This window comes from Pan troglodytes, chromosome 3 (genome assembly GCF_028858775.2).
Source record: "Pan troglodytes isolate AG18354 chromosome 3, NHGRI_mPanTro3-v2.0_pri, whole genome shotgun sequence".
In the NCBI taxonomy this organism is placed as follows: Eukaryota; Metazoa; Chordata; class Mammalia; order Primates; family Hominidae; genus Pan; species Pan troglodytes.
Window position 1 is genome coordinate 184,929,753 of NC_072401.2, and position 14,219 is coordinate 184,943,971.

General features: G+C 37.5%; 1 protein-coding gene and 1 non-coding gene across 2 annotated transcripts in view; one reads left to right on the forward strand and one right to left on the reverse strand.

The window, feature by feature from the left end:
* WWC2 (WW and C2 domain containing 2) overlaps positions 1-14,219 on the forward strand; it is a 215,104-nt gene that overhangs the window by 173,908 nt on the left and 26,977 nt on the right. The window contains 5 exon segments of the mRNA XM_054683510.2: positions 7,151-7,288; positions 7,290-7,342; positions 9,374-9,572; positions 10,892-11,056; positions 12,632-12,724. Coding sequence (XP_054539485.1) covers positions 7,151-7,288; positions 7,290-7,342; positions 9,374-9,572; positions 10,892-11,056; positions 12,632-12,724 — 648 coding nt within the window.
* On the reverse strand, positions 891-994 carry LOC112209125 (small nucleolar RNA U13). Its single transcript, XR_002943792.1, has one exon. It is a non-coding gene; the product is annotated as a small nucleolar RNA U13 (small nucleolar RNA).

The window sequence follows — 14,219 nt, forward strand, 5'->3', positions numbered from 1 at the left end:
GGATTACAGGCGTGAGCCACTGCACCCAGCCTGTTTATTTTTTTATTATTGAGTTATAAGAGTTCCTTACCTATTCTTGATGCAAACCCCTTATCAGATAAATAATTTGCAGATATTTTCTCTTATTCTGTGGATTGTCTTCTCACTTTCTTGATGGTTTTATTTACAGCACAAAAGTTTTTAATTTTCCTAAAAGTCCAGTTTATCCATTTTTCAAAAATCCTTGTGCTTTTGGTATCATAGCTAAGACTGCTTTGCCTAAACTAATATCACAAATATTTATTCCTGGGTCTTTTTCTAACAGTTTTAAAGTCTTATATTTAGGTCTCTGATTCATTTGAGTTGTTAACGTGGATCCAGTTTCATCTTTTTGTATGTGGATATGCAGTTGTCCCAGCACCATTTATTGCAAAAACTGTTCTTTCACCTTGAATTATCTTGGCACCCTTGTTGAAAATCAAGTGTGAGGGTTTATATTTCTGGACTCTCAATCCTGTTCATTAATCCACATGTCTGTACTTAAGCTAGTACCGCACTGCTTTGATTACTATAGCTTTGTCGTCATTTTGAGATCAGGAAGTGTGGTTCTTCCAACTTTGTTTTTCTTTTTAAAGATTATTTTGGCTATTCAGAGTCCCTTGCATTTCCACAAGAGTTTTAGTATCAGTTTACTAATTTCTGCAAAAAAAGATAGCCAAGATTTTCATGGGGGTAGAATTGGACCTGTAGGTCAGTTTGGAAGATACTGTCATCATAACAGTTCTAAGTCTTCTGATCCATGAACATAGGACGTATTTCCATTTATTTAGGTCTTTAATTTCTTTCAATAATATTTCATAGTTTTCAGAGTCAAAGTTTGCATTTCTTTCATTTTTCTTTTTTTATTTTTATGTCAGATGGGTAATGTGCTGATGTCCTAATGAGATTTGAAGGAGGCACATGTCACACATGAGCATGAAAACCTAATCATCACACTTAGGAACTACAAAAGGATCAGTATGCGACTTCTTTTGTTAAACTTATTTCTAAGTATTTTATTGTTTCTGGTGCTATTGTGAATGGAACTGGGCTTTTAAAAGTTTTGTTCATCATGGCCCCATACAACAACATGAAAAAGATCTATACTATGACCAAGTGAGATTTATCCTAGGAATGCAAGGTTGGTTTAACACTTGAAAATCAATAAGTTATATCAGATATTTAATCATTTAAATGTTTTAATCATTTAAAACAAAGTTTGAGGACCCACTGAAACAGTGTGATGTTTCAGTACATGTATTCATTATATAATGATCAAATCAGGGTAAATTAACAAATCCATCACCTGAAACATTTATCATTTCTTGTGATGAGACTATTCAAAATCCTTTCTTGTAGCTGTTTTGAAGTATGTAATACAATGTTGTTAATTACAGTCACCTTACTGGGCATTAGAACAGCAGAACTTATTCTGCTTCTCTAACTGTAACTTGATGTTCCTGTTGAATAACCTTTCCCTTTTCCTCCTCACCCTCCCTACTCTCTCCAGCCACTGTGGAACTGTTTTCTCAGTTGCATTTTTAAGTGTTTGTTGCACAGTTGATTTTGTTTATCTTGTATCCTGCAACCTTACTGAACTCATTTATTAATTCTAATAGTTTTTTTAGTGGATTCCATTAGATTTTCTATAAGATCATATTGTTTGCAAATAGAGGTGATTGGCTAGAACTTCCCAGACAATATTGAAAGAAGTAGTAAGAGCAGACATCCTTGTCTTCGTCCTGATCTTAGTGGAAAAGCTTTCAGCCTTTCACCATTAAGTATGAATTTGGCTGTGGCTTTTTCATAGATGTCCTTTATCAGAATAAGGAAAAGCTCTTCTTTTCCAAGTTTGTTGACTGCTTTTCATCATTAAAGGCCGTTGGATTTGTAAAATGCCTTTGTTGCATCTGTTGAGATGGTCATGTGGTTTTTGTTCTTTATTCAATTGATATAATTTATTGATTGATTTTCAAGTATTAAACCAACCCTGCATTCCTAGGATAAATCTCACTTGGTCATAGTGTAGATCCTTTGTATGTTGTTGGACTCAGTTTGCTAGTATTCCATTCAGGATTTTCGTGTCTGTATTCATAGTATTCTTGTGATAGCTTTGGTTTTTATCACGCTAATTCTGGCCTCATAGTATGAGTTAGAAAGCATTCTACCTTCTGGAAGAGTTTGAGAATAATTTGTATTAATTCTTCTGTAAACGTTTCATAGAATTCACAAGTGAAGCCATCCAGTCCTGTACTTTTTTGTGTGTGGAATTTTTTGTTTACAGATTCTATCTCTGTACTTCAGTCTATTTAGACTTAGAAGTATTGCTTTTTGAGTCTGTTATTAGGTAAAGTAAATTTAGCATTTACCTTTAGCATTGCATTGCATCTTTCTGTTCAACTGAACCTTTTATCATTATGAAATGTTCCTTTTTATTGCTAGCAATACCTCTTGTTTTAAAATCTACTTTGTCTGGTGTTAGTAAAGCTACATATCAGCCTTTTTGGGTTAGTGTTTGCATGATTTATCTTTTTTCATCCTTTTACTTTCAACCTTTCTGAGATATTATATTTAAAGTATTCTACTTATAAGCAGTATGTAGTTGGTTTTGATTCATTATCCAGTCTTAAAATCTTCATCTTTTAATTGAAATATTTAGCTCATTTACTTTTAATGCTATTATTGATATATTTGGGTTTGATCCTATTATCTTCCTATTTGTTTTCTTTTAATTCCATCTTTATTCTTTTTCTTCCTTGTTTTGAATTATTTTTAAATTTTCATTTTCCTCTCTACTAGATCTGCAGTCTTTTATTTTTTGCAGTTTCCCTGGAGATTATAGCATGAGTTCTTAACTTATTAAAAACTACCATGAATTCCTTTACTTTTTCCCAGACAATGCAAAGATTTTCAAAGACTTTAACTCCATTTTATTCCCTTTCCTCCTTCTCTGCTATTATTGTCATATATTTTGAATCTCACAAGATATTATTATTGTTTCATTGACAGTTAGTATTCATTCAGATTTCCTCACGTTTTTACCCTTTTGTTATATTTTATTTCCTTCTGCATTATTGTGCTTCCATTTGAGACATTTTGCTTCTGCTCAAAGAATTCCCTTTAATATTTCTTTTAGTATAGACCTGTTATCTATTTCAACTTCATTTGTGAAGGATAGTTTTTTTGCTGCATATTCAGAATTCTAGGTCTGCCGTTATTTCTTTGAACGTATTAAAAATACCATTTTATTGTCATCTAGCTTCCATTGATTCTGTTGAGCTTTTGGAGGACAACTTAATTGTTAGTTCATACAGCATCATTTCTTTTTTATTATTATTATTATTATTATACTTTAAGTTTTAGAGTACATGTGCACATTGTGCAGGTTAGTTACATATGTATACATGTGCCATGCTGGTGCGCTGCACCCACTAACTCGTCATCTAGCATTAGGTATATCTCCCAGTGCTATCCCTCCTCCCTCCCCCCTCCCCACAACAGTCCCCAGAGTGTGATATTCCCCTTCCTGTGTCCATGTGATCTCATTGTTCAATTCCCACCTATGAGTGAGAATATGCGGTGTTTGGTTTTTTGTTCTTGTGATAGTTTACTGAGAATGATGATTTCCAATTTCATCCATGTCCCTACAAAGGACATGAACTTATCATTTTTTATGGCTGCGTAGTATTCCATAGTGTGTATGTGCCACATTTTCTTAATCCAGTCTATCATTGTTGGACATTTGGGTTGGTTCCAAGTCTTTGCTATTGTGAATAGTGCCGCAATAAACATACGTGTGCATGTGTCTTTACAGCAGCATGATTTATAGTCCTTTGGGTATATACCCAGTAATGGGATGGCTGGGTCAAATGGTATTTCCAGTTCTAGATCCCTGAGGAATCACCACACTGACTTCCACAATGGTTGAACTAGTTTACAGTCCCACCAACAGTGTAAAAATGTTCCTATTTCTCCACATCCTCTCCAGCACCTGTAGTTTCCTGACTTTTTAATGATTGCCATTCTAACCGGTGTGAGATGGTATCTCATTGTGGTTTTGATTTGCATTTCTCTGTTGGCCAGTGATGGTGAGCATTTTTTCATGTGTTTTTTGGCTGCATAAATGTCTTCTTTTGAGAAGTATCTGTTCATGTCCTTCGCCCACTTTTTGATGGGGTTGTTTTTTTCTTGTAAATTTGTTTGAGTTCATTGTAGATTCTGGATATTAGCCCTTTGTCAGATGAGTAGGTTGCAAAAATTTTCTCCCATTTTGTAGGTTGCCTGTTCACTCTGATGGTAGTTTCTTTTGCTGTGCAGAAGCTCTTTAGTTTAATTAGATCCCATTTGTCAATTTTGGCTTTTGTTGCCATTGCTTTTGGTGTTTTAGACATGAAGTCCTTGCCCATGCCTATGTCCTGAATGGTAATGCCTAGGTTTTCTTCTAGGGTTTTTATGGTTTTAGGTCTAACATTTAAGTCTTTAATCCATCTTGAATTGATTTTTGTATAAGGTGTAAGGAAGGGATCCAGTTTCAGCTTTCTACATATGGCTAGCCAGTTTTCCCAGCACCATTTATTAAATAGGGAATCCTTTCCCCATTTCTTGTTTTTCTCAGGTTTGTCAAAGATCAGATAGTTGTAGATATGTGGTGTTATTTCTGAGGGCTCTGTTCTGTTCCATTGATCTATATCTCTGTTTTGGTACCAGTACCATGCTGTTTTGGTTACTGTAGCCTTGTAGTATAGTTTGAAGTCAGGTAGTGTGATGCCTCCAGCTTTGTTCTTTTGGCTTAGGATTGACTTGGTGATGCGGGCTCTTTTTTGGTTCCATATGAACTTTAAAGTAGTTTTTTCAAATTCTGTGAAGAAAGGCATTGGTAGCTTGATGGGGATGGCATTGAATCTGTAAATTACCTTGGGCAGTATGGCCATTTTCACGATATTGATTCTTCCTACCCATGAGCATGGAATGTTCTTCCATTTGTTTGTATCCTCTTTTGTTTCCTTGACCAGTGGTTTGTAGTTCTCCTTGAAGAGGTCCTTCACATCCCTTGTAAGTTGGATTCCTAGGTATTTTATTCTGTTTGAAGCAATTGTGAATGGGAGTTCACTCATGATTTGGCTCTCTGTTTGTCTGTTGTTGGTGTATAAGAATGCTTGTGATTTTTGTACATTGATTTTGTATCCTGAGACTTTGCTGAAGTTGCTTATCAGCTTAAGGAGATTTTGGGCTGAGACAATGGGGTTTTCTAGATATACAATCATGTCGTCTGCAAACAGGGACAATTTGACTTCCTCTTTTCCTAATTGAATACCCTTTGTTTCCTTCTCCTGCCTAATTGCCCTGGCCAGAACTTCCAACACTATGTTGAATAGGAGTGGTGAGAGAGGGCATCCCTGTCTTGTGCCAGTTTTCAAAGGGAATGCTTCCAGTTTTTGCCCATTCAGTATGATATTGGCTGTGGGTTTGTCATAGATAGCTCTTATTTTGAAATATGTCCCATCAATACCTAATTTATTGAGAGTTTTTAGCATGAAGAGTTGTTGAATTTTGTCAAAGGCTTTTTCTGCATCTATTGAGATAATCATGTGGTTTTTGTCTTTGGCTCTGTTTATATGCTGGATTACATTTATTGATTTGCGTATATTGAACCAGCCTTGCATCCCAGGGATGAAGCCCACTTGATCATGGTGGATAAGCTTTTTGATGTGCTGCTGGATTCGTTTTGCCAGTATTTTATTGAGGATTTTTGCATCAATGTTCATCAAGGATATTGGTCTAAAATTCTCTTTTTTTGTTGTGTCTCTGCCTGGCTTTGGTATCAGAATGATGCTGGCCTCATAAAATGAGTTAGGGAGGATTCCCTCTTTTTCTATTGATTGGAATAGTTTCAGAAGGATTGGTACCAGTTCCTCCTTGTACTTCTGGTAGATTTCGGCTGTGAATCCATCTGGTCCTGGACTCTTTTTGGTTGGTAAGCTATTGATTATTGCCACAATTTCAGATCCTGTTATTGGTCTATTGAGAGATTCAACTTCTTCCTGGTTTAGTCTTGGGAGAGTGTATGTGTCGAGGAATTTATCCATTTCTTCTAGATTTTCTAGTTTATTTGCGTAGAGGTGTTTGTAGTATTCTCTGAGCATCATTTCTTTTACTGCTTGTAAGATTCTTCTTTTTCTTTGATTTTTCAGCAGTTTCACTCTGATATGCTAATGTGATTTTCTTTTTGTTTATACCACTGAAATTCTTTATCATTTCATTCAGTTATTTTAGCATATTATTCATAAAAACTTAAATTTTTCTCTCAATGCCTGTAGTGTATGGATCATCTGTGGGTCTGCCTTATTTAGCTATTGTTTTTCTTGACTTTCACTCTTTAGGTCCTAATGAAATACTGGATGTTACATATGAGAATAACTGATATCTTCCTCCAGAGAGGATTTTCTATTCTTCTGAAAGGCAAATGACAATATGGGTAGCTTACCTGAATCATGTGGGGACGGGAATTCCAGTTTTACTCTCCATAAGACTGAATGGGACAATGGAAATATCTGCTTACTATTTTAGCCTGATAGCAGCTGTTTTTTTTTTTTTTTTTTTTTTTTTTTTTTGCTTTGTTTCTCAGCTTCTTGCTCTGCATATAGGCAGCTTAGGAATGGCAAATGCCATGACAGGAATATCATGTAGAATATTGAGCTCACTTTACAGTTCATTTTCTCTAACCTCTTGTGAGTTGACTGCCTTGGTAGTCCTGAACTCAATTTTAGTCTTCATATCCTACTGACACTGCCACTGTTCTAGGCAGCCACAGTCTGTTTAGCCCATGTACCTCACCACTAGAATTGACAAATACGCTAAGGGAAAAGAGTGGCAATGGCTCACCTTATTATATTTCTGTTCTACCTGGGATCTTGGCCCTCTAGTCCTGATTGCCTTTGTTGCTCTTCATTGCTTTAAAACATCTGAGAGGTTTTGCTTGTTTTGGGTTCTATTTTATTCAGCTTTCATATTTGTTTTCAGCAGGAGAGTTGAGTCGTCTTTACAGATAGAAGTGTAAATTCCCATCTGATGAGTTTTTAAGTCATTTTTTCAAGTATATTATGTTAATTGCCATATGCTTTACATTCTCCAGGATGCAGTGTCAGCCTTACTTGCAAGAACATCAGCTGAGTTGTTAGCTGTGGAACAAGAATTAGCACAAGAAGAAGAAGAATCAGGACAAGAAGAGCAAAGGGGCCCAGATGGAGACTGGTTAAACAGTTATTTCCTTTTGCTATTGGGAACTCAAAGATGATGTGTTTACACGGCTTACAATGAAACCTTTGTAGGCTCATGTTTTATTCCAGAATTATGGAATGCACTGCACCTTCAGGAAGCTATGCTAGGAAAAGTCTTTCCTTGGTCATTAGAGAGTTAAGGAAGTAATGGCAAGATTATGGGCAAAGTTAAAACATTAGCCAGATTCTTTGTTCTTGTTTAGAGTAATTTTAAAACACTATTTTCTGAGCCTTTTTTTTTTAGTCTAAACTTGATTTTGAAAGGTATGGTAGCTTATTGTAGAGTTATAGATAATTTTAAAAGTGACTCTATTTTTCTTTTAACTACCTGGAAGTACCATTTAGGCTCTAGTAAGACAAAGCAGGTATTTAAAAAACAACTTCTGAGTACTCATTTCTCTGTTACCACTCTTACCTTCTTTTTCTGTGTCCTTCCCTGTATCCATACCCAAACCTTTAAAAAGGGGAGGCAGAGGGGGAAGTTATTACAGTTATTGTCCAGGTTCATTTATATATAAAGAGCTCTCCTTCCTGGATTGTACTGTTTCTCTTAAATTTTAGTGAATATTTCACTTTTTAAGTATATATGTAGGCTGGGCGCGGTGGCTCACGCCTGTAATCCCAGCACTTTGGGAGGCCGAGGCGGGCGGATCACGAGGTCAGGAGATCGAGACCATCCTGGCTAACACGGTGAAACCCCGTCTCTACTAAAAATACAAAAAATTAGCCGGGCGCGGTAGCGGGCGCCTGTAGTCCCAGCTACTCGGGAGGCTGAGGCAGGAGAATGGCGTGAACCCGGGAGGCGGAGCTTGCAGTGAGCCGAGATCGCGCCACTGCACTCCAGCCTGGGCGACAGAGCGAGACTCCGTCTCAAAAAAAAAAAAAAAAAAAGTATATATGTGAAATCATTTGAGTTAATTTTTAATATATAGTTGTTTATACTGTTATGTTTGGTTAATACATGTGCATATACATATATAGCATGCATTTGTATGTGTGTATATAGAAAACTTTTTAGAAACTTAGAGTGACATGGTATATCATAAATAACGCAGTCATGGACATTTGGAAGGAAGAGCTTCTACTGTGATGTAAAAAGATATAGATATACTTTGTCCTTATAAAAAGTCCTTCATAGTGAGTAAAAATCACAGCACTGCAAAACAAATAAATACGAGAGTGATTATAAGGTTCATTATAGTATCTTTAAATAGTAATTCTCATATATGTAAAATACAAGTTGTTTCACACATATTTCCAAACAGTACTCTTAATATGTAAACAAAGGAATTTATAACTCATAGTAGTCATTAATGGTTGCCCTTATGTTCACTTCATGGCCAGACATTTATTAACTAGTCTGTGCCAGTTTGTCATTATGTCACCAATCAAATTAAAGCTGAACATTTAGTTATCAATGGAAAGAATGTCTGCATTCGGAGAACATGAAACTCAACAAAGTATGAGATGTTCTAAACCATCCTAGTACTCCTGCTTTATATATTCCATATAAGCTGTATTTATATTCTGGAGCACCACTTATACCACTTATAATGCCACTTCAGCCCATGCCAGGGCTTTTGTTAAAAATGAGCCTTCTGCTAGTTCAGAAGAAAAACTTCCTTAACGTAGGATTCTCCCTGCTCGACTGTGAGTACACTCAATAAAATGAGGATTTAAAATCCTTGTTTCTGTATTCACTGTCATATGATTAATTTTACAATAAATGAACAACGAATACCAAGTTATTTTATAGTGAGTGTCAATATTTTTAAATGCTAACATTAAACTCTATATGTGATTTTCAGAATATGTCTATTTTGATATCTAGAAGTTAGGTTAAATTTCATGAGTTTAACTTTTTAGTACCACATTATGGTGATTTTGCTGCAGGTTACTAGAGGGTGAAGTGAGGATTTTTTTTTATGAGACATTTAGTTAAAAACCCCAGCCAAAGAAATGGCTTGGCTCATTGTGTGAGTCTGTTTATTTCCCAGATAACAACTTAGCATGCCCGGGTTGCGTGTTCATGGAGCATGCCTGCCTACCAAAAGTGTTTTGTTTTTGTTTTACCATAGGCTAACAATGCTAAGAGAGGCCTCTGATGAAATTGTGGCTGAAAAAGAGGCTGAAGTTAAATTGCCAGAGGACAGTAGCTGTACAGAAGATTTAAGTTCGTGCACTAGTGTGCCTGAGATGAATGAAGACGGGAACAGGAAAGAAAACAACTGTGCCAAAGAGCTCAGAAGTCAGCCACCGACTGGAATAGCAGCACTGGTGACTAGTCCGCTGCGCTGTCTTAGAACTGACACCTTACAGGCACCATGTGGACTAGGGAGATGCTTGTCTGTCTCCTTAGGTGTAAATTCCATGTCAGGATTTTGTGCCAAAAGCTGATCGTGAAAGGCATATGTGGGAATAGGCTCTAAGAAGCATCATAAATGCTTTAACGTTTTAAAATGGGCCCAAAAGATTCTCCACTTATATTTGGAGAATATACAAGAAGAGAAATAGTGCTAGTTACTTTAAATCTATAAATATTCTGTGAATATTAAAAATATTTTCTGAATTCCTAGGAGAACAACAGGGTGTCTTGTATCAAGTTCCGTATGTGTAGTAAGTTTTATTTCCATTTCAAACATGAAGTAAACATTTAAAGTTCATTTTGGTTAGGCGATGCCCTGATTAGAAAAGTGACAGGTGACTTAGTTTAGGCACAAGTGCCAACCAAGTTATTAAACAGGTAACTTTGCTAGTTAAGTGAGAGATGTATTGAGACTGTCAACCCCATATGGGGAAAATATTTTCAAGCTTCATGGATGCTCACACACTGGGGATATTGGTAATAGAGTTTAGAAAATTATAATTTTGTATTCCTGAGAAAATAATATTATGCCCTGAGAACTTCCTTTCTCAAAGGAGCAAACTTTTATCAAGAGGCAGGTTTGGAATCAAATTATACCTATAAGATAAAAAATAGACATCTGCCTATGCCTACTGAGTTTGTATTTTGAGAAACTTCCATTTTTACTTAGGTTTTATTTTTGTTACATTTCTAAAGATCCAGTAAAAATACAACTCAGCTTCACAACAGTTATGTTTATACATGTATAATTGCATATTCTATTTAAACCTACAAGTTTGTGGTATATTTCATTTTCTTATATTTAATTATCTTTATCATTTATTTGGAAAACAATGTAATCAGAAAGTTGAATAAAGTTTAATGATGATATGTACCCAAATAGGATTCTTTATAGAATCACTTTAAATCTAAACCTTCATTTTTATGTTCAACCCTTTGGAGGCAGCACCTCTATTTATGGTGCTTGTTGGACAGATATCACACGGCCTGCTGTGCAGAACTTCCTAAGAACTTAGTACAAAACCATTCTTGGTAGAAAACTGAAGAACAGTTCTCCCCAGAAGTACTTCAGAAGTACTATAGTCTGTAATGCAAAGCCTTTCTCTTAGGAGTGGCCATAGTGCTCCATGAGTCTCTGTTGTAACATTAGATATTTTTTCTTTCTTAGAAGAAAGGAGCATAATGTTTACACATCTTTCAGCTCCTGACAAATTGTTAACTTCTCTTATAGGTTGACAAAGAGACAAACACTGATGAAGCCGCTAATGACAATATGGCAGTTCGCCCCAAAGAGCGCAGCAGCCTGAGCTCTAGACAGCATCCGTTTGTGAGGAGCAGCGTGATAGTGCGCTCACAGACCTTTTCTCCAGGAGAGCGGAACCAGTACATCTGCAGGGTAAGGTGGCAGTGCTCGTGGCGAGGCGCTGGGACTGCAGCTTCTTCCCTGCTGGTAGGGAGTGGCCTGCAAAGGACAAGAGACTGTGCACTGGGAGTCCACATGACAACGACAAATGCTAGAAATGCTGTAAAACAGATGTAGAATATCACGTGCTTATGGTCCCTTTTAGTTTGTTTGTTTTTCCATCAAATTTAATGCCTCCTTGGTTCCAGTGTGATTTATTTGGCAAGTAAGCGAAGTTTAAGGATCTGAGTGCTGAGTATTTGTACGTTATTTGGACTTCGGTCTGTATTTAGAAACATAAAGTGGTTTTTTGAGATATATGTGGTCTGTATATTTCTGTTCTATATCATATGTCCTTCAAACCATGTTTGTCTTGTTGAACTGAGAACTGTGAATTGCATTTTAGAGCAAAAATCCTCTTTTAATAATGCTTATAAACACTGAATCACATCCATAGTTCTATGAAGAAAATTATGAGATTTGTATCAGTTTGCCAAATTCTACTTCTAGAAGTATTTCTGATTTATCTAGTAAGATAGACATAATATTATAAACTGGGTTAGAAATACTTTTTAAATTCTAAATTTATTCATTCAGTTCAACACATTTTTATTAAGCACCTGCTTTTAAGCATTTTCTTAAATACTTGGGATTCATCTAGAAACAAGAGACCCAGAGCCCTGCCATTGTAGAGTTTACATTCCTGTGAATCGAGCCAGACCACAAGCAGTAAATAAGATGAACAAGTTATGAAGTATCTTGGAAGGGGATCAATGCTATGGACAACAGTAGTGCAGGGGGTTGGGGGTGATACGCAGGATTCAGAGCAGGCTGCATTTCAGTAAAGATTTGAAGCAGATGAGACAGTGAGTGTGGGCTATCTGGGCCGAGAGCATTCTAGATAGCACAGACTGTGTCTCAACTCTGACCTTGAGCTCTGCTTCATGCAGACCTTTCTTTAAAGAAACAAATATCATGTATTAGCTAAAAATACAAAGGATAATTTTATTTCAAAAAATATATAAGTACCTTAAACATATGATTTTTAATAGCCACTACCAAAAGGCAGCTATTCAGATTATTTGCAGGCACAGTGGCTCATGACTGTAATCCCAACACTTTGGGAGCCCGAGGAGAGCGAAACACCTGAGGTCAGAAGTTCGAGGCCAGCCTGGCCAACATGGTGAAACCCCATCCTACTAAAAATAGAAAAATTAGCTGGGCATGGTGGTGTGCGCCTGTAATCCGAGTTACTACAGAGGCTGAGGCAGGAGAATTGTGTGAACCCAGGTGGCAGAGGTTGCAATGAGCCGAGATCACGCCACTGCACTCCAGCCTGGGTGACAGAGTGAGACTCTGTCTCAAAAAAAAAAAACATAAATAAGTAATTTAGGAAAATGAAGTTATTTAACAAAATAGAACAGGAAAAACTTGTTTGAGGGGATTTTCTTAAAGAAATAAACTCTTAACTATGACTACCTGCTTTACTTGGTAAATGTCTCAATCCCAAACTTCCACTTGCACTCTGTTTGATATGCAGTGATTTTTTTTTAAATCTTTTGTTGCCAGTTAAATCGGAGTGACAGTGACAGTTCAACCCTGGCTAAAAAATCACTGTTTGTGAGAAACTCCACCGAACGCCGCAGTTTGAGGGTCAAAAGGGTATGTATTCCCTCAGCCACGTCGCACTGTCCCTGGACCAGTCCAGAATTGTCACTTGTGCAGCACAAACTCCAGAACTACAGAATGAATGTCAGTGCTCCATGCGCTTGGCCTACTGAATGCAGCCACTGGGATACACAGAGACGCAGATGCCATGGCCGCTATGGAGATGGGGGGGTGTGAGGGCATTTATTCATCATTGGTGTGGAACCTGTGATGGTTAAGGCTGGAAATGCAGTTTCAGTATCTCTGGAGAAGGGGCCTTCTGAGCCTGCAGGGGTATCAGACGATGGTAGAACACATTTCTGATGACTCTGCATACCATGTCCAGGTCTTGAGCGATTGTGGGAAGGGGTGTAAGACCTGGTACCTTTTCTGAAGGACACACATTCTGGTAAAGGAGGAACACACAGTTTTTGTAGCTTGCTTACACAGATATCTTTAGAAGGTTAAAACTCATGTGGGTGGGCAGCTCGGGTGGCATTTTCCTGGAGGTCATGGGTCTCTGCATGAGCCTTAAGGATAAGTCTAAGAGAATAAATGAATTAACAGGTTGGTCTGTTCAAGTAGTTCAGAAATTCCTGTTTACTTGCTAACAGCTGAAATACTAAAGGAAAATATTTGTTTACTGTGATCATTTTGGCTTAAAATGTGTGGTTCGGTGACTACAGAGCACCACATGTGCTGAGCTCTGTTGACGGCAAGCTCACACCCTCAGGAGTCCATGGTCTAGAGGAGGACACAACACACACAGGACTGTCACAGCTGTGCCAGGTATGACAGGGAATTAGCCCATCTGATTGAGAGTCAGAAGGGCTCAGTTGACAGCAGGTGGGGGGTCTCGACACTTGAATACAATTTCCAAAAGAAAATGGTAGCTTTGGGGCAGGGTGGGGGTGTGATGGATACTGGGCGCTGTGGGTAGGTGGCGTAAAATGATACGGGAGCAGGGACACACGGCATGAGGAGTGTCAGGTTCTGCCAGCAGCTTTGGCACTGTGGACGGGAGGATCAGGCATGATGGCTGGGAAGGTAAATCAGAAGCATTGTCATCACCAGGGCCACTCTGGTCTCATTCTGCCATGTGCAGAGTAAGAGATGCCTGGCCAGGCAGCAGTGGGCGCCCCTGGTTTAACTTCCTTGTTACTTGAAAGGCATAAAAGAATATTTTGTTTTTCTAAAGGCAGATGAGATGTGCTAGCATTTATTCAGCATTCGTCATTTTCAGGAAATTCTGAAATGTTGATTTTTCAGGTTACCAAACTTTATGCCTTAAAAGCACCTAAATTTTTATCATCTTGAATGAAAAGTCTTCTCAACTCCTTTCTAAGTCACCTGCCTTCTTAAGCAGCTCATACTCTCAGGGGATAGTTTCACTCTTCAGATAAATATTAACCAAAAGTGTTTATGAATCGAGTGGAGTTGAGAAGCGGTTAGGTTACTGATAAACTTAGTTGTTAGGACTACTTGAAACAGACAAAGGTTAATCCTGAAG